This window comes from Podarcis liolepis, assembly GCF_965112155.1.
Source record: "Podarcis liolepis genome assembly, chromosome: 10".
In the NCBI taxonomy this organism is placed as follows: Eukaryota; Metazoa; Chordata; class Lepidosauria; order Squamata; family Lacertidae; genus Podarcis; species Podarcis liolepis.
The window spans coordinates 58,353,768-58,376,212 of NC_139562.1; the positions used below are offsets into that span (position 1 = coordinate 58,353,768).

Genomic DNA, 22,445 nt, shown 5'->3' on the forward strand with positions numbered 1-22,445 from the left:
TGTTCCACACAATATTTGGAAGAAGTTGCTACAAAGATAAGCTGGAAGTCCTGCAGAATGCAGTGAAAGTCTGCTCAATATATGCACTTTATTGTCAGAAATTGAGGTTCACTCATTGGCGGTGCATGCTTAAGAGGGAACTATGTGAAACTTTAGTCAAGGTGCTATGTTCTTGTGTTTTGAGATATGAAACTTTTAAGAGTTCTCAGTGTTTAACACGTCATTGCTTGATACGTAGTTAAGCAATGAATGTTTGTGGGAGAACTGGCCTCTCAGACTGATGATGGGAGTTGTAGTCCCAAAACAGCTGGAGGGCTGAGTTTGGGGTTGCCTGGCCTCGGCCATGTCAGCCTTTTCCTAAAGGCAGAGCTCAACCCTGGAATCTTCTGGAGATCAGAACAGCCCTGCAAATATGCCCAAGCATATGCAGTGAGCACTTGCCTGAAGAAGCATCTTTGGCATCAAGACGACAAAACTTTTTATAAAAGAAAGCAAATGGTTTATTGCATATTTACAAATAAACAGTAAACAGATGCTAACATTGGCAGGATTACTGTAATAACCTGCAGTTTTATAAGAGTATATATTTAAAGTAGACAAACAAATGAGCAAATTAAGTTAATTTGGAATATGCAGAAAATACAATAAATAAATAAATTTAGGGAACTGCAGAAAGGGAGAAGGAAGGAAGTCAAGCTTTGAAATGGTAAAACAAGTGTGCAATTATTGAAATGTATAAAACTGAAAATCATGAATGAATGTTTCTGGTCAACGTGGGACTCAAACCCATGACACCAAGATGAAGCATCTCATGCTCTAACCAACTCAGGTATCCTACCCATGTATTTGAAGGGTGACCCTTTAAATACACATCCTTTCAAGCAATGCATTTGGAGAGGATTTCCTAACTTGAAAGAGAAGAGAAGACCTGAAATCAGGGCCGGATTTCAGTTTGACGAAGCCCTCAGCTACTGAAGGTAATGGGGCCCTTTATATGTGCAGCTGTCCTTCATCAACAACAAATTGTCGCTGTTTTTTGTGTTGAATATATGCTATATGCTAATTTATGGACCTAATAGGTATCTAAAAGCCATTTGCACATAGCAAAATATGTATTTTATCAAAGTAATCGTTGAACTGAAATACAATTAAGAAGTATATTAATAGTGAATTTTTTAGGGGAGGCCCCAAGAAGAGTGGGGCCCTAAACTATAGCTTGTTTAGCTTATACTTAAATCTGGCACTGCCTGAGATACAGAACAAACTATCAACACAGGACGTGGCATTTTAAGCCGAAATAAGGAACAATCCCTGTATATTATACAGGACAGGTGGCCACCCTAAGGCTATTTAAAGCGGCGTGATGACATCACAGTGCAACGTGCGCGTGCTTGCTCCGAGGCGCCAATCCCCACCGGGCTCCGTGAGCCTGACTCGCGCTCATGAAATTCTCAGGGCGTCGCGGGTTCGAGTCCCGCGTTGGGCGACAGGTTCCCAACCCCGCCGATAGGCCGACCCTCGCGGGCCCTTTCCAACTCGGCCAATTCTGCGACTCGTCGTCAGAAAGACCTCTCTGGTGGTGGGAAAAAAAATTAAAACAAAACACCGACAACACAACCGCCGCGGCCTGCGGTGGTTGGTCGCGCGCGGCCTAGCGGAAAGCGCCGCTTCCCCGCCCTCGGCGAGCTGGGCTCCGCCCCGCGGAAGGGAGCCAAGCCGGGTCCGTGAGGGGAAAGATGTTGGGCGCCGCTCGGCGGCATGTGGCCTGCGCTTTGTCGGGCGGCGTGGACAGCGCCGTGGCGGCCCTGCTGCTGCGGCGGAGAGGTGAGGCAGCAGCCACCCGGGCGGTGGGTTTCAGACGGGGCCCAGCGCCTCGGCCTTTCCCTCACGCGAACTCCGCTTTTTTCCTCACGGGCGGCGGGAAAGAGCCATCCTCCTTCCCCTGACGCCGCCTCACGGCCGCCGCCGCCTATCCGCTTCTCAGCCGGGGAGGGGGGTTTGTAGTTGTTTTGCTCGCGAGTAAGCCCCGAGGGTTGACTCCCGTGTCTTGAGTGTGGCGGGAGGCCTTCTTCCCGCAGCCTTCACACGTGTCTGGTCAACACACACGCGAGTCTCTCCCTCCCTCCCCCTCCATTATTCTCCTCAGGGAGCCGGTTTCCTGGGTGGGATTTATCTTGTTTTATTTACTTATACAGGTTCGCCCTATTCATACGCAAAGACGCCCTCAAGAGAGGATTTTGTAAGCGAAAAGACAATGGGAAGGCTTTCCCCATTTGCTTCCCTTACTGCAGAGGAATATTTGAGGTCATGGGGAGAGTCAAAATGGCTCTCCCCTACTATTTCAGACACATGGTTTATATATTTAGATATGTGAGCGTTTATGGATATTCTGTATTTGAGACCTTAGAATTAGAACACCACAAAGTTTCTTCCAGGGAGAACAAATGAGAAAACCTTCTCAAGTCTGCCTGTGTGGCTCTGTGCAAGATCGATAAATGCATTAGTAGTATGTCTCCTCCTTGCGTGAAAGGGGCTCTTGTATCTACTGTAAAAGCCTTGTGTCACCCTCGTCTTTCCACGGACATTATACTAATACACAGTGCTATTTTTATGGGGAAAGGGCTGGAATTCCCCATGAACGCCTCCCTTGTTCTCTTAGAATGGCAATGGTGCCCACCTAAAAAGTTCCAGCTGAAAAACCCCTTGCTAATAAAGCCTTTTGACTACAATTCCCACCTTCCTTAACTATTGGTTAGGGTTAGTAGGAGTCTAAGATACCTGGAGCACAGCAACTTGGAAGAAGAAGAGTTTGGACTTGATATCCCGCCTTTCACTACCCTTTAAGGAGTCTCAAAGCGGCTAACAATCTCCTTTTCCCTTCTTCCCCCACAACAAACACTCTGAGGTGAGTGGGGCTGAGAGACTTCAGAGAAGTGTGACTGGCCCAAGGTCCACCAGCAGCTGCATGTGGAGGAGCGGAGACTCGAACCCGGTTCACCAGATTACGAGTCCACCGCTCTTAACCACTACACCACACTTGGGAACTGCCTGTGACCTTCATCCGTCCAGTTCCACCTTCCTTAGCAATTCCAAGCTCTGAAATGCTTCACTGTCCAAATCCAAACTATGAAGCCAAAATAACATCTATTCCTAATCTGAGTATACCTTGGTTTGTTTGTTTTTTGTTTTGAAGCAGTCTTCTGTTACAGCGTGCGGCTTCGCAAAAAAAGGAAAAAGGCTTGCTGAGAAAGACACAGCTGTTTTCAACAGCTTGCTTAATTTGCAAGATAAAAAAATTCCTTCCAGTAGCACCTTAAAGACCAACTAAGTTAGTTCTTGGTATGAGCTTTCGTGTGCATGCACACTTCTTCAGATACACAAGGTGATTTGCAAGGTTAGTCTTGAGTGATTCTTCATGCAAAATATTTTCTTCTTTCTTGTCCTCTCTAGGGTACCAAGTGACTGGAGTGTTTATGAAGAACTGGGACATTGTGGATGAACAAGGAATCTGTTCTGCTGACAAAGACTGTGAAGACGCTTACAGAGTTTGTCAGATACTAGACATTCCATTTCACCAGGTTTTCTATGTAAAAGAATATTGGAATGAAGTCTTTAGGTAGGAGAGTTTTCATTAAAGATTTGCCAAGATAAAGCTTCGCATGGCTCTATGCAGTAATGAAGTAAGGGAGGCTGGTATCCCCAAAGTCCGCTTAGGTCTGTGCTGTAATGCAAACCTTTCTGCATATGCACAGAAACTCTGAATGACTGACTGCATTTCCTCCACCTGCAGTGGATATTGGTGGGGTTGCAACTTTAATCTTGCTGTTTTCATCAGAATAGGACTTGTAAAGCGCCTGTTTAGGAAAACATGCCGTTATACATGTGCAGAGTGATAATTAAAAACATCAATTACTCTTTGCAAATCTATAGACAGGGAAAGAGCTTCCATGTAAGAGGGCCCTCGTATGATATTCAGGCACAGTGGTGTAGTGGGGGCACATTTTTGGGATGGGGTGCAACCAGTCCCCCCACAAAGGCCCCTTCTCCACAGGGCTGCATGCAGCCCATCTATGACCTGGAGAGCAGAGGGAAGGAGCAGTGTCGCGGTAGCGTTGCAGCCCCTCTCCTCCACTTGCACCTGGCTGGGCCAGGTGCAATGGTTCCCCTCAGAATTTCCAATTTTTATGTTTGACTTGGGGCAAAATCATTCTCCCCCCACCCATCTCCCCCAAATGCAAATCTTCGCATTTCTACACCTTTGATATTTTTATTGTTATAGCCCATTTTAATCTAATAGGACTGCCTTCTCCTGCAAATGCTCCTGAGGTATTTTCCATTTCTTTTAGGGCATCTTGGAGGTATAACGAATAGAGAATGCATGATGGATGTCATGGCCTTGCATCCTTGTAAAATTTCCTTAGGGGAGACTCTGTGAATGAATTTTTCATGTACTAAAGGCTCTGGTGGATCACTGTGTCTGGGATGAGAAAGGGTGTGTGTGTGTAAAAAACAAGGTTTCATTTCCTTGTAGCTGATAGGTTGTTTGCTTGATATATCTGGAGATACATGCTGTAGGGCAGTATAGAGTGCTGCAAATGGTCATTTTTCTTTTATAGAAATTTGTTTTATGATTTTGTGGGTTCATATTTTTTTTGATGGGAGGAGTGGAGCGTGCCAAGTCTGAGCAAGTGCCATATGCTTCTTCTCCAGATAAAGAGCTTGGCTCAACCTCTACTGAGGATTCAACCTCTCAGTTTGTAGTCATAATTTATTTACAGCTAATGGTCGAGACCATGTAGAACATTTTATTGTTGTTTGCAATGATGGGCTCATAAGGCGCTTTGAGCACCTCATGAGCTCAAAAAGCAGGACTCCGATGTTTAAAATACATGAAGACACAAGATGAAGATGTCCATTTCCAAACCATAAAGTTCAACCAGGTTCAGCAGAATTACCTTTGGAGGCTGTTCCTGTTCTACAATGCAAAGTGAGAGAAACCTTTGCAAGAGCAAGTGAATATCCTCTTATGGCAATGCTTGATGGAATAGGGCATACATCCCTGCTGATCAACATGCATATTCGTAACTTTGGACTTCATAGCTAATTATATTGTATATGTGAACATCTTTGAATTGTGCAGTCAAGGTTTACAAATATACAGTTTTTATTTGCAAGTTGCTGAAAGCATGCCTGCAGATTTTAAGATCTTGATCTTAGTAGTAGTTCTTAATCATGGTTGAATATAATAAACACTGAACTTCACAATAAGTGCTAAATACAGGAAGAACTGCCATGTTAACCTCAGAGTTTCTGAGCATAAGAAGAAACAACTTCAGTGAAATCCAGACAGAGGAAAGCTTGTTCAGTTCTAGTCCTTTTGCTGGGATGAAAATACGAATGAGATACTTGTTTTTACATAAAATGTGTAAGATTCCTGGTAAGCCCATGTGGTTAGATTTAGGTTAAACCTTGGCAAACATGGGTCTGAGTTTCCAAATGTTCATAATCATTCTAGTTTTCTTTACAGCTACCTCTTAAATGAATATGAATTGGGAAGGACCCCTAATCCTGATATTATATGCAATAAGTACATCAAATTCAATTATTTCCTGGATTATGCTGTGAATAACCTTGGTAAGTTGCTTGCAGGTGTGTATTATCTACAACTTAACCAAAGGACTGTTGCTTAGTAGAGCACATGCTTCGATTGCAGAAATTATCTGGTTCCATCCCTGACATCATCAGGTAGGGCTGAAAAAGCCCCGTTTGAAACCATGGAAAGCCATAAAAATATTTAACTTCTTTATTTCCTGGTATCCTGTATCCTATATACATTCTACCCAAGGTGGCATAAATATAGTTCCCAGAAGGTCCCATCCAGGCAAGCAGTGACTTGTCTAACTTCAGTTAGGCGGTGGCCTCATAAACATTCATACCAGTGGTCTGACTCTGTATAAGCCAGCTTCTTTTGTTTCATTCCTAAATGCCAATAAAGAAACTGCAACCAAAATCAGGAGCAAGCCCTTGAGAAAGTGATACAGATTTTAAGACTGGCCTCTTGTTTTTTCAGGATTTAGGTGTACCATAGAAACTAGCATTGTTATGTAATATGTTGGATCATTTGTTAACATAACAGCATGTTCTAAGCTTCTCTCTGAAGAATCTCCCATAACATGCACATATTATTTAAACGTGCCAGGAGCAGATGCAATTGCCACTGGACATTATGCAAGAACTTCTTTGGAAGACAATGAAGTATTTCAGCAAAAATACATACGCAGGCCAGAAGGACTTTTCAGGAATAGATTTGAAGTAAGAAATGGTAAGTGGCCTACTGCTGAAACCCAGATCTTGTATTTAATATAATTTATTATGCTGAGAATTGGGATGAGTGGGGCATATGTAACCTACATATTTTTGCCCATAACATGTATTTTGCAAAAGATCTCTTAGGATAGGGTAAGAAAGGGAAGGAAAAGCTGAAGCTGAAGCAGAGCAGACAATTGTTGCAAGTTTACCTTATTTGGTGAAGAAATTCTGGAAAAGCTACTGTATAGTGCTGCTCATTGTAGACCCCATAAACAGGATGCTTGCCTTCGAGTATTGCCTGAACAAAACTTTGGTTATTTACTGTTTTGGGTTGCCTTGTGTATATTTTAGGGCTGTTGACTGCCCGGATGTACCTTATTGTTTCAGCTACTTTGTAATGGCCCATGGGTGAAATAAATGAATCAGACTTTACTTGATTGCATAGCACATACAGAAAGCATTATATTCTGAACGACAGTGTGCAGTACATTCTGATGCAAAGTTTTCTATATTTGTTTATCTGCAATTTATGTTCCATAGCATCTGGAATAATTCACAGGAATAGCTTCTTGCTGGGTTGGGCTAAAATCAAATGAAATGTTTATTGCAGCTCTAGCTGGAGTTTCTCTTTGGTTGGTTATGGAATAGTTTGTGCACGTGGAGCTTCCTTTATTAACCATGAAGCAAACTGCACATATTTCCATAGGCTCACACTGAGGAGCTCCATGTATATAGTATCCGTTCAATTGAAGTGAGTGGGAGGGCATAATAGTTGGCAGATGAAGTGTGTACATCAGCACTTATTTTGTCTGCAAACAATTGCTGCTTTGTGCAAAGAGTGTTTTCTTAACATTTCCTTAAAATATGCATCACATTTTTTTTGTAATGAGAAAATTTGGATAGTTTTCTTATTAAACTTGATATCTTTTATAATATTCTCTTTAAGTAATAGTCAGAAATACAGTGAAGGAAACATGCGAGTGAAATGGGCTGTGTATAGTCAATGTAATTTTATTTTATATCTTTTCCTTCACCTCCCTTTTCACAGCTGTAAAACTTCTTCAGGGAGCTGATCATTTTAAAGATCAGACATTCTTTCTCAGTCAGATCTCACAAGAAGCCTTGCGGAGAACCATTTTTCCTTTAGGAGAGTTAACAAAAGACTTTGTAAAGAAGATAGCTGCTGAACATCACCTTCACCATGTACTGCAGAGAAAAGAGGCATGGTAACTCTTACTGTCTTTTCATCAAAGCGCTTAGAGGGGCAATGCTCACTGAATGAGTCTTGTGCCACCATCAAAAAATGAGTGCAGCAGTAGAATTCTGTCATTCTCAAATTGTTTTTGTCACCCCATTGTTCTCCTGATAAGAGCTTGTTTTGCACACTATGATTGAAATAGAGATGATTGTAACAGTTCAGTATGGTTGTTCCCTGGACAAAGAAGCCACTTGTGGAGAAGGGGAAAGTTGCCTGGCTTTGCTGGGTCCACCTTCTGTGTTATGGCCCTGTTCCTGGGCATTCATGCATTGGTACTGAAATGTGCATTGGAAAAGTCTGTGCCATGTGAGTGGGGCCAATACCAGCCATGGTATTGCGAGCATGATCACCATTCCTGTTCTTCATGTGCAGCTGAATTGGGCTCTTCATTACTTCTGGAAAACATTTCATGGTCCCAACTTGTGATGTTTTTTGTTTGAACCATTGGTATTGCTCACTGAAAAAAACTAGTTTTTGTAATGTGTTTAAAGCATGACTGGTGAGTGAAGTGTATATTTACAACTCTTGTAATCCACACACTGAAGTATAGTGTTTAAACAAACCTCCTGAAACACTGATATGATCACTGTTCTGTTTCTCCATTTTAATATACCAATTTGTGGCAGTAGTTCCGAAGAAGACAAATTGAAAGGGTTTGCCAAAGAGTGCTTTAGCTTTTACCACATTTCAAATTTCTGGTCCAGTAGAGTTGAATCTGCATGACATGTCACCAGAAGGTGTTGCATGGTAGAATCAGGCATGAAATGACCATGAATATATTATAGTATTCTTGCCATAGGGTGGTCAAAGAGTGTTTCTTTCTGGGATTATGTGTTTCCTGGAAGAGTTGATCAGGACGAATGTGGTTTTCCTCTCGTGAATTAAGACCCTAGTTTGTGGAGTAGGGAAGGTGTTTGGGGATCAACCCATTAATCTGGTAAGGGTTGCCATGGTTTTGTGTGATGGTTTTCTGGATATAATTAGCAATAAAGAGGTGTGTGGGAATTTCAGTAATGTAACAGATGAGGTGATAATGTGCAGGAATTAGCATCCAAAGCAGGTATAGTGGAGAGACTTCTGCTTAACTTCTCTTTTTCATCTGAACTACACGGAATTTCACTTTCCTGCCTTTTTAAACCAGCTGTTAGTTACTGAGATCTTTTGTAGGAGAGACCAGATATAAATGTTTTAATAAATTAATATTAGATTTTTATTTATGTACTTCAGGGAAGGATGTTGTCTTTGATGGAAATTGAATTTTGCTCTTTGCTCTGCATGTTTCTAGGTATATCTTCTGTGCTGTTAAGACTTTTAAAATATCCATGCTTTTTTATTTGTTGTTTGGTCACGATGGTCAGAGTTTCTGTTCCCTTGTTTTATTTTAGAGCATGGGAATCTGTTTTATCGGTGAAAGGAATTTTGAAAAGTTCCTTCTGGAGGTAAGTAATTACGAATTCACCACATTTATAAATAACTTGTATCAAAAATGAAGGATGCTGCTGTTTTGCTTTGGTTTAATTTTCAGATTTTACACACAGTTGTTTTCCTTGCAGTATTTGGAGCCCCGTCCAGGCAACTTTGTTTCCATTGAAGACAACAAGGTCATTGGAACACACAAAGGTCAGCTGGTATTTTGTTACTCTGTTAACGTTAAATGTCCCTTGTGTATGGAAAAAATGGACTGCTCTTTTGTAATTTATTTGCATTTCACAGAACGGTTATATATGAAAAGCAAGTTTTATACCTCTGTTTTCTGGCTCTCTGACCCCATATCTCATGAACAGGAAGGGTACAGAGGCATCAGAAAGGACTCTGAGTTCTGTCTTTCCTGAGTTGGCCCAGCTAACAGTAGATTAAATGTTGAGCCCCGGTGCTTGTAGAACGCAATTTGTGTCAAAAGCATCTGGTTGTAAAAGCTTCAGATTTGGTAGTTAGCTATTCTACTGCTGTGTTCTGTTTCTGTTTTATTAGCTGATAAATTGTAGGGAAATGAGCCTTTTTTAGACTGACAAAATTTTGATCCTTTAATCACTTTAAAGTAAATGGTAAAGCAGTATAAACATAAACATGCTTAAGGAAGGAATCTGTTAATGCTTGAAATTAGACCAGACATGTAAAGGGAGAACAATCATTTTCACAAAGAAAGGAATTGTAATAATTGCTGGGCTTGGCCTTGGCCTTCAGCAGCGTGAAACTTTGCGGAGGCTTTTCAACAGGGTAGTTTTGCTGTGCATTTCTCATTAAATCCAAAGGAAGCTGTGGGTTTTGATTCCCCAAAGTTAAGCCTAAGGTTTGGGAATGGGGTTGTGGGACTGGAATGTTCATTTCTCTGGAGGCGACTGGTCTGGGGTCTTGTACACCCTTCATTCCCTTAATACAGAGATATAGAGGTGGTTTCAGTCCTTCACGATGCTTCTCTTCATAGTTAGGTAAAGGTAAAGGAACCCCTGACCGTTAAGTCCAGTCGCAAACGACTCTGGGGTTGTGGCGCTCATCTCACTTTACTGGCTGAGGGAGCCGACATTTGTCTGCAGACAGCTTCCGGGTCATGTGGCCAGCATGACTAAGCCGCTTCTGGCGAACCAGAGCAGTGCACGGAAACACCATTTACCTTGCAAGATGGAATATATAGGTTCAAAAGATTTGTAAGGAGGAAGAGGCCTATCCATTCGATGGGAAAACTATTGCATATTTATATTCTCATTTTGGTATCTATCTAAAAATTACACATTTCAAATTTGTGCATGTAACATGTAAATGTGGACTTTTATTGGCTATTGGTTTATTTATATGATTGAATGCAATCCAAAATATGTTCACTGAGAAATGCTGGTGTAATAAAATAGAAATGAATGTGAGTTATGAGCCATAATTCTCACTTGCAGATCCTTACGTCTACCTTCCACTCATTAGGTGGCCTTTTTCATGCCACGATGGTTGACTTTCCAATCTGTAACTTTCAGACACTCTCTCATCTTACAGGGCTGCTGTGAGAATTACTGAAATAATAGTGCTTCAGGCAGTAGAAATATACTATATAACCCCAGTTTGAATGTGCCCATTGGTTCAAAAGGGTTGGCAACCCCTGTTCTATTGTCTACCTTGTGATTTAAGTTAGCCCCTCAGTGCAGTTTTGAAGGCAAATAGTACAAATAACCAAACTTAAAACCATGGAGAGACCTGGTTTGAACAAAGACATTGGATTCTTATCTCATTATACATGACTAAGCCATTTCTCACCTTCTCACCCCTTGCCTTTTCCTGTAAGACCTATTGCAGTCGTTAAGAGTCGTCAACAGGCTCATCTCAGCTATCTGCCAATCACCCATTCCCACCACCCTTCTGAGAAATACCCCTCCCCACCTTCTCACTATATAGAAGGATCTGGCAACTTCTGTTTCAGTGTATCTGAAGAAGTGTGCATGCACACGAAAGCTCATACCAAGAACTAACTTAGTTGGTCTTTAAGGTGCTACTGGAAGGAATTTTTTTATTTTGACTATGGCAGACCAACACGGCTACCTACCTGTAGCTAGTACAAATAACCGTTGCTGTAAATACATCTACAAATGGGTGGCTTAAATTTGCAATCTCTATAGGCCAGTGGCATGATCAAACACAGTAAGATTTTAAATTGTAAGACAAAATGTTGGTAGAATTCTTGTCTTTGTAAGTTTTAGGTAGTTGAACTTTCTTTCATAATAACTGAGAACATTTTTTTGTTTCCTTGGTGAAGTAGCGCAATACCCTCAATTGTAACAGTTTCACAAAATATGCTCATAACTCCTCTAATGCCTGCTTATTTGCCAATTTGTTATCTGCTACTTTTCTTGATAAATACTGTTCCAAAAGCCTAGAAAGGAACTTGTGCCTGATCCTAACTAATGAAGTGTATAAATATGGAGCATTTTTTGGCATTTGAGGCGGGCGTGGCAGATGATTGTCAGCATATTCTGCTTTGTTGAATCACACTTTTAGAAAAGGTTTTTGACTTTATAGACTCAGGCTTACTTTTTTGGTTATTTTTAAAAACAAAAATGAAAATGCAACAATTGATGAGTGTCCCCTAAGTTTTTATGAGTTACTCATTCAGAAACTATATTTTTAATCCGTAGGATTCTGTTCTCTGTTGAAATGGTAGGTTGCGATTTCTGGAGGAACAAAAGGCTTAAGCAGTGTTAACGATGTGAAATATATATTTTATTTTATTTTTTATTTTTAGGTTGTTTCTTGTATACATACGGCCAGAGAGCTAGGCTAGGAGGCCTCAAAGATGCTTGGTTTGTTGTAGATAAAAATATTGCCTCTAGGGATATCTTTGTGGTAAGTTTTCTAATTCTGTGTACCGTTTGTAATTCCTGCCAAAAAGAATGTGGTTATTATTGGCCTAAGATTCTTGGCTTTTCCATTGAAAAGAAAAAGAAAAGCCGTTAAGTTAGCTGGTGTCAAGTTTTATTACATCCTGTTCAAACTGGCTTTTGATTAACAAGATTAACAAGATTCTTTGATTAACAAAGATTGAAAAGGATGTTGGCATCAAGAATCTAATGGCATGCACTGAAAGAAATTGTTGAGTTTTGCCTTAGAACTAATATAAGTTAGTCTTACCAAATATATTACTATCTCTTTGATTAATAATGTTTGTCCAGTGCAGTGTAGGTAGTGTTTATCATGGTATATTGCCTAAAACCTGTTTAAAACCCCAAATTCCATAGTAAAACCATAGTTTAGTTTGCATAGCTAAGCTTTGCCTACACACACACCTAGACATGTACCTTGGTTTAAGAACAGCTTAGTTTATGAACAACTTGGATTAAGAATGCTGCAAACCCAGAAGTAGGTGTTTTGGTTTGTGAACTTTGCCTTGGAAGCAGAACATGTTCTGCTCCCTGCTGAGTGTGTTCCATTTGTAAATTGAGTCCCTTGCTGCTATGGGAAAGCACACCTTGGTTTAAGAGCACTTTGGTTTAAGAACGGACTTCTGGAACGGGTTAAGTTCGTAAACCAAGGTACCACTGTAAAAGGAGACACCCAGCAAACCTGCTTGTCATTTTGCAAAATGAGGGGCTGGAAAGGTGAGGAAAACTGCAAAACTGTTTGAGCTATTTTAGTCATGCTGGCCAGATGCCGCCTCCCTTGCCCTGAAGCGGGATGAACACCGCACCCCATAGTCGTCTTGGACTTGACTTAACTGTCTAGAGATCCTTTAGTTTTACCTTTACCTGCTATTTACAGATGCTGCACTGTGATAGGAGCCCATAACACCCACCCACTTCAAATAATCATTTCACACCCTGTATTTTGGCCATTCTTTAGCCATTCTTAGGCAAGAGGTTGCTAACCTGTGACCCTCTAGATCAGAGTTTTCCAAACTTGGGTCTCCAGCTGTTTTTGGACTACAACTCCCATCAACGCTAGCTAGCAAGACCAGTCGCCTGGGGTGATGGGAACTGTAGTCCAGCAACATCTGGAGGACTGCAGGCTAGGCATCCTTCCTTGAGATTCAGAAATCATGCTTAAAAGCCAGCAAGCCAGTTTTTATGTTTGTTGCCATCCCTTTTGTAGAAAATGTAAGTACTGAAATCTACAAACAAGATAAACCACTGTCTTTGTGATCCCAAGGTATTCTGTGTCCTATAGGAAACCCTGAATCTTGCAGAAATTTTCATGGTTTCACGGATGTAGTTTCTCTCTTCCTGAAATAAATATTTGAAGCAGTGACATCATTAAACATCAGACTTTTTAAAAAATTGAGATCCAAAGATCCAACACAGTCTTTGGCGATCACTCATAGCCGGGTAAGATTGTCTTCCATGAACACATTTTTAACAGTCACTAAGTGACTGTGGAGGCCAATTCTGGATCCACACGTCCTTCCACAGTGAGGACCTTTGTTTTCGGGTGGGAGTTGAGCATGGTGAAGGTTTACCAAGCGTGCCTTCCTCTTAGCACGTTTCTCCCTTGCGTCCTGAGTTCGAGTGTCTTCAAAGCCCATGACACCTTTGGTAAAGGCTGGTCTCCAATTGGAGCGCTCGCAGGCCAGTGTTTCCCAGTTGTCAGTGTTTATACTATATTTTTAAAGATTTGCCTTGAGACAGTCTTTATACCTCTTTTATTGACCACCAGCATTACGCTTTCCATTTTTAAGTTCTGAACATTTGGCCTCCATATTGAGCTTAGTTCGCCTGTCTTCCCAAGTGATGTGTAAAATGTGTAGTCAAAAACCACAGTATTGCAAATGTGGTTGTGAAGTTACTAATTCATAATGAAAGAGTGGCTTTGTAACTATTTTCCTTACCCAAATGCTGGTTTTATTCATAATGATCAGCCATGTGGTCAGCTAGTTTTAAATTAAAATTGTTGTACCCACTTCCAAGGCACCCTCTACAGACCATCCTGCACTTTATAGAGATCTCTTGCGGACAAACAGGGTACACTGGATCGCAGAGGAACCTCCCGCAGAACTGATTCGGGACAAAATGATGGAGTGTCATTTCCGCTTCCAACACCAGATGGCACTAGGTGACTAGACTTCATTCATTCATTCATTTTACTTCTGTGGGGAAGGTGTTTGGTATTACAGTGGTACCTCGGGTTAAGTACTTAATTCGTTCCGGGGGTCTGTTCTTAACCTGAAACTGTTCTTAACCTGAAACACCACTTTAACTAATGGGGCCTCCTGCTGCCGCCATGCCGCCGGAGCATGATTTCTGTTCTCATCCTGAAGCAAAGTTCTTAACCCGAGGTACTATTTATGGGTTAGCGGAGTCTGTAACTTGAAGTATATGTAACCTGAAGCATCTGTAACCCGAGGTACCACTGTACTAGGAAAAGAGCCAGTATTACTGCACATTGACATTTATTTGGATTAGGAGATAGTATTCAAATTTGATGAGAATGCGAAAGCTAGTTCTTTAACATCTATTTTATTTTATTTTGTGTTTAGAGCCTTGCACCTTAACTCTAAATCAGGATGGGACTGTATGGGTGACAATGGTCAAGCCAATCAGGGCTCTTGCCCCAGGCCAGGTAGGTACTGAAGGTGCTTTTGGTTTTTTCCTGTGTGTTAAATTTACAGCCTATCAGTGAACTGGGACTTCCTTCCTGGGTGGGGGAAAAATATGTTTAGGATTACAGCCTTAAGCATCTCACCGTATGAATACAAGAGCCCTGGACAGGTAAAAAGCTTTGTCAAAATATGTTTGAATTTCTTTGTTTCTTGGCTCTGAATTGATCACAGTTTGAACTTTTAAAGTTGATCTTACATAAATTGTGCTCCACAATAAGTCTCCTTGGATTTTTTTCTGATACATAATGACGACTTCTGTCAATAAGTTGCAGCGTATATTCAGTGCAGCAGTCTTATTCAGTTACCTGAGAGCAGGCCTCATTGCATATATCGGGACATATTCTTTCATTAACCTGAGTAGGATTGAGCTGTGAGTCTGGATCTCTCACTCGGAGGCAAACATTTTCTTTTCCATCCTAGTGTGCAGACTCCTCTGTAGGCTTGTTAAGTGAGTATTTCAGTATACCTATTAGAATATCTCCCGCCTGGAGGGAAATACTGTTTCTAATGGAATTTTCTTTCCTTGTTGCACAACTTTCTGACCCCTTGCAGTTTCATTTTACTAATTAGCATTTATTGGGTACTATAAATTCAGTCGTCCCTATTTCTTTTTTTTAAAAGAAAGTTGTAGAATGTGCATAATGGACTGCTAATTATAGTGAAAGAGGCAACACTAAGCTCTACTTCTTTCATTTTCCGTGAGTCAGTGCCAGATCCTGTGGACGTCTGCTTGGAAGTGGGACCCACTGAGTTCAGCAAAGCTCACTTCCAAGTAAATGATGAGAAGGGATGAGCTGTAGCTCAGTGAAAAAGCACATGCATTGTATGGACAAGGTCTCATGTTGAACTCTTGGCTTCTGTAAGAGCAAAACTGGGAAAGACCTCTGAGATCCTGGGAAGCAGTTGCCAGCTGTAAAAGACAGTGCTTGGCCATGATGGGCCAGTGGTCTAATGTAAAGTAGTACAGTGCTTTGAGAGGGTGCAATACCTTTTTTAAAACAGATGAATAAATGAGAACTCTAGCTGTTGCCCACTTCCTTCTGTTCCATTTTCATCTCACACTATCCTAGAAGAAATGGGTTGCATTTTGGAAAGCAGCATAATGGCTTCAACAACCGACGTGAAAACTCTCAGAGCGCTTTCTAAACTGCAGCCTCGCATCAAGGTGGTGACTCAAGCAAGCCCTGCTGAAATCTTGAGAGAGTGGTGCGAGTAGCCAAGCGCAGGGTTGTGTCCACAAAATAGTGAGACTTAAGAACACTTAACTTTTCAGAAGAGTCTTGCCATTGAATTCTCATACACAGCTGAGTAGTTTGTTTTATTTGGACCTAGCGATGTCTTGAGTCACCAGCCTCCAAAACTGCAGGATGGCTTTCAAATCCTGCAAATTTAACAAAAAAGGATCTACAATACAACATAAAAATGTGTGTATGTGTCCTGGTGTGCAGATTAATTGATGCTATGGTCTGTGTGCTTGTGGTTTATTGATGGGTGTGCTAGATAGTAATGATTAAGTTCAGATGTTAGTCTCCTAGTGAAGAGAATTTTTATAGGCACCTTTTGTGTGGTATATCAAAGGAAAAGCATTTAACATACTTGCCATGGAATGCAACACTTGCCTTTTTGTTTATTTAGAAGATTGCTTCTTTGAAACTGTATATTGTATATCTATATATCTGTGCAGTTTTTTTATATATTGAGTTTCACACATACCAATAACTTTGATGCCCTTGCCTATTTTTTCACATTGCCCTGTTCAGAACAGGAGAGCTTACATGTGACTCTGGTTCTGTGTTCAGTTATCTATCCCTTGCAGTTACACATAACCCTCTGTGTGCTGTAAACATTGTTGCCATTTGTCTTTTCAGTTTGCTGTTTTCTACAAGGGTGATGAATGTCTTGGCAGTGGAAAGATTTTGAGACTGGGTCCCTCGGTGTACACTTTGCAGCAGGGCAGAAACAGAGAAAAGACGGCTGAGAATGGGCCTGAGGTCAAGGTAGAACCAGCCACGTGACTGCTTTCTTTCATGCAAAGACTTTGTTACTTAATGATGTTGAATTAAAAGAGAGAGATCAAATGGTCTTACAGTTACAAGAACACATATGAATACACACATTGACGTATTTGTTGGGATATTTTCACGAGGTGAATTATGATAATACTTTAGAGGTTTTTTTTAAAAAAATGAAATGTTTTTGACATGATGAATGACCTGTGGTGGTGAGAAACAGAAGATTTACTGTTCCTAAGTTGCTGCGGTCCTCTGCAAGGAATTCCCACACATCAGGGTTGTTGTTACCAGCCTTCATGTCACGTTTTCAGACATCTTTGTAATCCAGAGTTGGTTTTCCAATGGGCTTGGTGCCTGAAGCCAGCTCCCCAGAGAGCACGTCCTTGGGGGTCCTTCTTCCATCTTCCATTCTGTGGTCATGACCAAGCCAGCTGTTGGGAAAACTCCATAGCACCTGGAAAACTAGGAACTGTGGAATAACGTCCTGGCTGTTTGCTGAATCTCCAAGATTTCTCTAACCTTGAAAGAGGTGCCTTTCCTTATCAGCTTGTGTAGCGTTCCCTGTGATAGAAGGAAATACAGCCATTTAAACATTTTGCTTGATGTAGACATGACAATTTGGAACACAGGAAGCCGCTTATACTGAGTCCAATCATTGTTCCATCTAGCCACAGCACTGGTGATTAGTTGTGGCTCTCCAATTGCCCTGTGTAAGAGCAACATAATTCTATTTCTATTGTAAACTGCCCTGTGATCCTCAGATGAACGTCGGTATACAAAATGAGCCGATTAATTACTTACCCGGTAATTAAAAGACAATGAGCAAAACCTCCTGGCAACATCTGGGGAAAAGCCTTCTGTTAGTATGGCACCTCTTTCGTCTAATGAGGCTTGTGCAGGAGAGATTCTCCATGATTTTTCTCCAAAGTCTGAGATTGTAAACTTTATTAAGCTTTTTTCAACAGTGTGTTTCTTCTATGGATCAAAATTGTGCCTCTGTGAGGAAAGGTGCTTTAGCTTTTCAGGTTCAAAATTCTGTATTACTGAAGAACAGTTTCCATTTTTCACACTTGTTAAATGACTCATTTGCGAGTTCCTATGCCAACTATAAATAAAATGCTTATGAGTTACTATACATCCAGGAATCTAAGAATATGAACAAATGATTGAATCGTGTGTCTGGTTATTTGAAATGTTTTGATATGACGAGAGCATATACAAATCCCCACCCCTTATGAGGTAAATGTGGGGTTTTTTTTAGAGTGTTCCTTAAAGTTTTACATGTACCTCAGGGCAGCTTTTTCTGAAGTGCTAGGGATCTTGTTAGGGCTTATAAAACAACATCTGAACCAGTATGCTTTAACCATTTTCTCTATGTATGGTACATACACATTTGGGGAGAGGTGGCTGTGAGCAATGTAGGAGTGTCGAGTTAGAACAAGCTGTCCTAATATAAAGACCACCTAAGATGATTTTGTAGCTGCTTCCTCATAGCAACGAGTTTCTAAGGTAACAAAGTTATTCTGTCAACATTTGCTTTATAAAGCACCTGCTACGAGCATACAGTTATGCCAGCTGTAGATTTAACAGCAAACGCTTTAATTTTTTTCCTTGCTCTCCCTAGCCCAGGAAATGCTTGAAAGCTTACAATAATGGTGGCTATATTGATGAATGAAGCCTCACTTTGTGTGTCTGGTGTGTAGTTGGGAATAGGCCTTGGGTATGCAAGCTCATTATCTTGTTCTTCAGGAGCGTGGGCTATTGAAATGGAAGGTGTACAGTCATACTTCGGGATAAATACGCTTCAGGTTGAGCGCGTTTGGGGTTGTGCTCCGCGGCAACCCGGAAGTAACGGAGCGTGTTACTTCCAGGTTTCACCGCTTGCGCATGCGCAGACGGTCAAAATGACATCACACGCATGCACGGAAGCGGCGAAATGCAGCCCGCGCAGATGTGCTGTCGCGTCTTACGTTATGTTCAGGATGCGAATGGGGCTCCGGAACGGATCCTGTTCGCATCCCGAGGTATCACTGTATTTGCATGTGGGATTTTGCTTGACCCTGTATGAGTAACCCTAGCTGAAAGTAGGAGTGTCAAGACCAGTAGGAGTGCCAAGGATCATTCTAGACCAACCCCCTGCAATGCAGGGATCTCAACTAAAGCATCCATGACAGATGGCCATCCAACCTCTGCTTAAAAACTTCCAAGGCAGGAGAATCCACAGTTTCCCGAGGGAGACTATTCCACTATCAAACAGCTCTTACTGTCAGAAAGTTCTTCCTGATGTTTAGTCGGGATCTCCTTTTTTGTAAGTTAAAGCTGTTGGTTTGAGTCCTACCCTCCAGAGCAGGAGAAAGCAAGCGTGTTCTCTCTTCCATGTGACAACCCTTGAGATATTGAAGATTGCTATCATATCTCCTCTTATCCAGGCTAAACAACTCCCTCAATCATTCTTCATAAGGCTTGGTTTCCAGACCCTGGATCTTCTTGGTTGTTTTCTGCTGCACATATTCCAGCTTGTCAACATCCTTCTTAAATTGTGGCACCCAGAACTGGACACAGCACTCGAGGTGGGTCTGACCAAGGCAGAATAGAGTGGTACTATACCTTCCCTTGATCTGGACACTATACTCCTGTTGATGCAGCCTAGAATAGCATTAGCTTTTTTTGCTGCTGCATCACTGTTGACTCACATTAAGCTTGTGGTCCACCAAGACCCCTAGATCCTTTTCACATGTACTGATATTAAGCCAGGTGTTCCACATCTTAACCTTTGTGCATCTGGTTCTTCCTGCCTAAGTGCAGAATCTTACATTTGTCCCTATTGAAAATCATTTTGTTAGCTTCAGCCCTGTTCTTCAATCTGTTAAGGTCATTTTGAATCTCGATTCTGTCTTCCGCAGCATTGGCTACCCCTCCCAGTTTAGTGCCACCTGCAAATTTGACGAGCATTCCCTCAATTCCTTCATCCAAGTCATTTATAAAGACATTAAACAACAATGGGCCCAGGACAGAACCCTGCGACACCTCACTTTTCACTTTTCCCCCACGATGATGAGGAGCCATACTCTTTGGGTTCAGTCAGTCAACCAGCTACAAATCCACCTAACAGAGAGAGTGAAAGCTTTAAACTACTGAATTAAAAACTCTTCATGCAACCAAATATTCAAAGAGTATATATAACTGGTTGTATGGTTGCACTGCAGGGACAAGGGAGACGCTGTGGGCTAAACCACAGAACTTAGGACTTGCTGATCAGAAGATGGCAGTTTGAATCCCCACGACGGGGTGAGCTCCCGTGGCTTGGCCCCTGCTCCTGCGAACCTAGCAGCTTGAAAGCACCTCAAAAGTGCAAGTAGATAAATAGGTAGGAAGGTAAACAGTGTTTCTGTGTGCTGCTCTGGTTTTGCCAGAAGCAGCTTAGTCATGTTGACCACATGACTCGGAAGCTGTACGCCGGCTCCCTCGGCCAATAAAGCGAGATGAGCGTCGCAACCCCAGAGTTGGTCACGACTGGACCTAATGGTCAGGGGTCCCTTTACCCTTTACTTTTACTACGGTTGCACCGTTAAAGGGCGATTGTTCCGTTTACAGCAATATCAAATTTTCCCCCAGCAACATCCATTTTAAAGGGAGCAGAAAAGGTTAACCTTGGTTTTGTTTTTAAATGGCCTGTGAATTAACAAAAATGGAATGTTTATTGCATTAAGTAAAACGGCAGGTGTCAAAACCGCCCTTGTGTTGGTCATGCAAGATATTTCACTTTTTCTCTAATCCCCGTACGGAGTGCAACAGTGTCCTTTGCTGCTTCCCTTCTGAAGATGGTGTTTTCCTTGTGAATGGAGCAGCTGTGACACCAGCAATGGTTTAATGATTTTTGGTTTCTCATTGAGCACAGGACTTCTATGAAGCTCATTATCTTCCATGCGGGCCTCTTGGATCCACTTGAGTTGCCAACTGTTTTCATAGCCTTCTTTTATTTCCTGCTAAGCCTTTATGTGACTCTGGCTGAGAATAAGTGAGGCTCTTGGCTGCTTCAGTTTTGCTCAGAAATGACCTGCTTGGACTCCTTTCAAGATACCAAAGTCCAAGCTGCTCTTTCTGAAATAATCACATTTGCCCTGTCGTGTGTTTACTAAACAGAGAAGAAAAATGTTTTGTTTTATGTTCAATAGGGCTAGTTGAACGTTGCCAAAATCCTGAGAGCTGGTTGGATTCTCACACTTGATTTTGTATTTTTGTTGAAATTTGTTCTCTAGATTATATATTCTCAAAGCAGTAGGCACGTTTTATCAGAAAAAAGTTTTTTATATATTTAGACTACTTGTGCCTCAGGTTCATATAAATGCAGTTCAGAATCTTCTCTTACTACTTAATTAGATTTCAAAGATTTTAGTGGGTCTTTTGTTGTTGGCGTCGTTCCCCGTTGTGTCTTCTGGACTGATCTGTAGCCAAAATTGATCTCAAATCTTTTACTCCAAGCAACATTTTGGAGGGAAGGGTGGTGATTATAAACATTGATTCTGAAAACCTGTGTCCCTGAAAAGATAAGAAAAATGCATGGGCGTGATTTGGCCAAGACCACTTGGTGAGTCCATGATCATATTGGCTTCAAAGCTATGTAGTTCTTGAGACTTTTGAGAATACAGAAATTTGCTTGGGTGCTTTGAAAACAACTACTGGTATATTTCCTGCCCGGGGTGGCTTCCTGTTTGGTTCTACTGCTTAAACACCTCTAACATACCTGCATACAGATCTTTTCGTCTGGGGATACTCTAGGGTATGCTGTACCGGCACCTAGAAGAAAAGCACTGTCTGCAAAAATGGACACAGGGTTTGTTGTGCGAACCCCGTCATGCAGCTTCAATATTAAAATAGGGTGTGTGTGTTTACTTATGCCAGGTTTGAGTACTATGCCACAATATTGGCATATCTTGATTTTGAAAAATGTGTGCAAGAAGACACGTCATTTCTGATTCATCGTAGGGATGGAAATTTTCAGCCAGGCAGATTACAGACGAGCCTTGACCCCTGGATATATTCTCCCTATATATACATATATATAGTAACAATTGTTAAATGTAGAGTTGATAAACAAGTCTCTAATAGAAAATGGTCATTATTAGGACTGGGTGATATATCGTTCTATTATCTAAAACTGGTTTGAAGTCTATACAGTGGTGCCTCGCAAGACGAAATTAATTCGTTCCGCAAGTTTTGTCGTCTTGCGAGTTTTTCGTCTTGCAAAGCACAGTTTCCCATAGGAATGCATTGAAAATCAATCAATGCGTTCCTAAGGAGACCATCGGGGACAGAGGGGAAGCGCCGCGCGCCTTCCCCTCTGTCCCCGGACCTGTTTTAAAGCAAGGGGCAGCGGGGAGAAGATTGCTTCTCCCCGTTGCCTCCCCCGCAATCTCCGGGGACAGAGGGGAAGGCGCGCCTTCCCCTCTGTCCCCTCTTTTGAAGCAAGGGGCAGAGGGGAGAAGATCGCTTCTCCCCGTTGCTGCCCCTTGGTTCAAAAGGGGTCCGGGGAGAGAGGGGCAGGCGCGCGCGCCTTCCCCTCTGTCCCCTCTTTTGAAGCAAGGGGCGGAGGGGAGAAGATCGCTTCTCCGCCTTGCCGCCCCTTGCTTCAAAAGGGGTCCGGGGAGAAAGGGGAAGACGCGCGCGCTTTCCCCTCTGTCCCCTCTTTTGAAGCAAGGGGTGGAGGGGAGAAGATCGCTTCTCCCCGTTGCTGCCCCTTGGTTCAAAAGGGGTCCGGGGAGAGAGGGGCAGGCGCGCGCGCCTTCCCCTCTGTCCC

At 42.0% G+C, this 22,445-nt stretch overlaps 1 protein-coding gene across 3 annotated transcripts; it reads left to right on the forward strand.

Annotated features, from left to right (window-relative positions):
* The first annotated feature begins 1,062 nt into the window (after positions 1-1,062).
* On the forward strand, positions 1,063-17,811 carry TRMU (tRNA mitochondrial 2-thiouridylase). Of its 3 annotated transcripts, none has more exons than XM_083463712.1 (11): positions 1,350-1,824; positions 3,451-3,616; positions 5,528-5,634; positions 6,200-6,322; positions 7,358-7,530; positions 8,953-9,006; positions 9,121-9,187; positions 11,790-11,890; positions 13,945-14,089; positions 14,514-14,596; positions 16,505-17,811. In XM_083463712.1, exons 1-11 carry the CDS (start codon positions 1,737-1,739, stop codon positions 16,649-16,651), a joined length of 1,254 nt encoding a protein of 417 aa, XP_083319838.1. In that variant the 5' UTR covers positions 1,350-1,736; the 3' UTR covers positions 16,652-17,811. The 3 variants fall into 3 exon arrangements, with proteins under 3 accessions (XP_083319839.1, XP_083319838.1, XP_083319840.1); XM_083463714.1 differs by having other exon boundaries at positions 1,601-1,720; XM_083463713.1 differs by lacking the exon at positions 14,514-14,596 and having other exon boundaries at positions 1,063-1,824.
* Positions 17,812-22,445: the final 4,634 nt, after the last annotated feature.

Bases quoted from the DNA above. Each gene is read 5' to 3' on its own strand.
- TRMU (XM_083463712.1), top strand. From the start codon at position 1,737: ATGTTGGGCGCCGCTCGGCGGCATGTGGCCTGCGCTTTGTCGGGCGGC. The intron at 7,531-8,952 runs GCATGGTAACTC...GTTTTATTTTAG, and splicing joins ATGTACTGCAGAGAAAAGAG to AGCATGGGAATCTGTTTTAT. The intron at 14,597-16,504 runs GTAGGTACTGAA...TTGTCTTTTCAG, and splicing joins GGGCTCTTGCCCCAGGCCAG to TTTGCTGTTTTCTACAAGGG.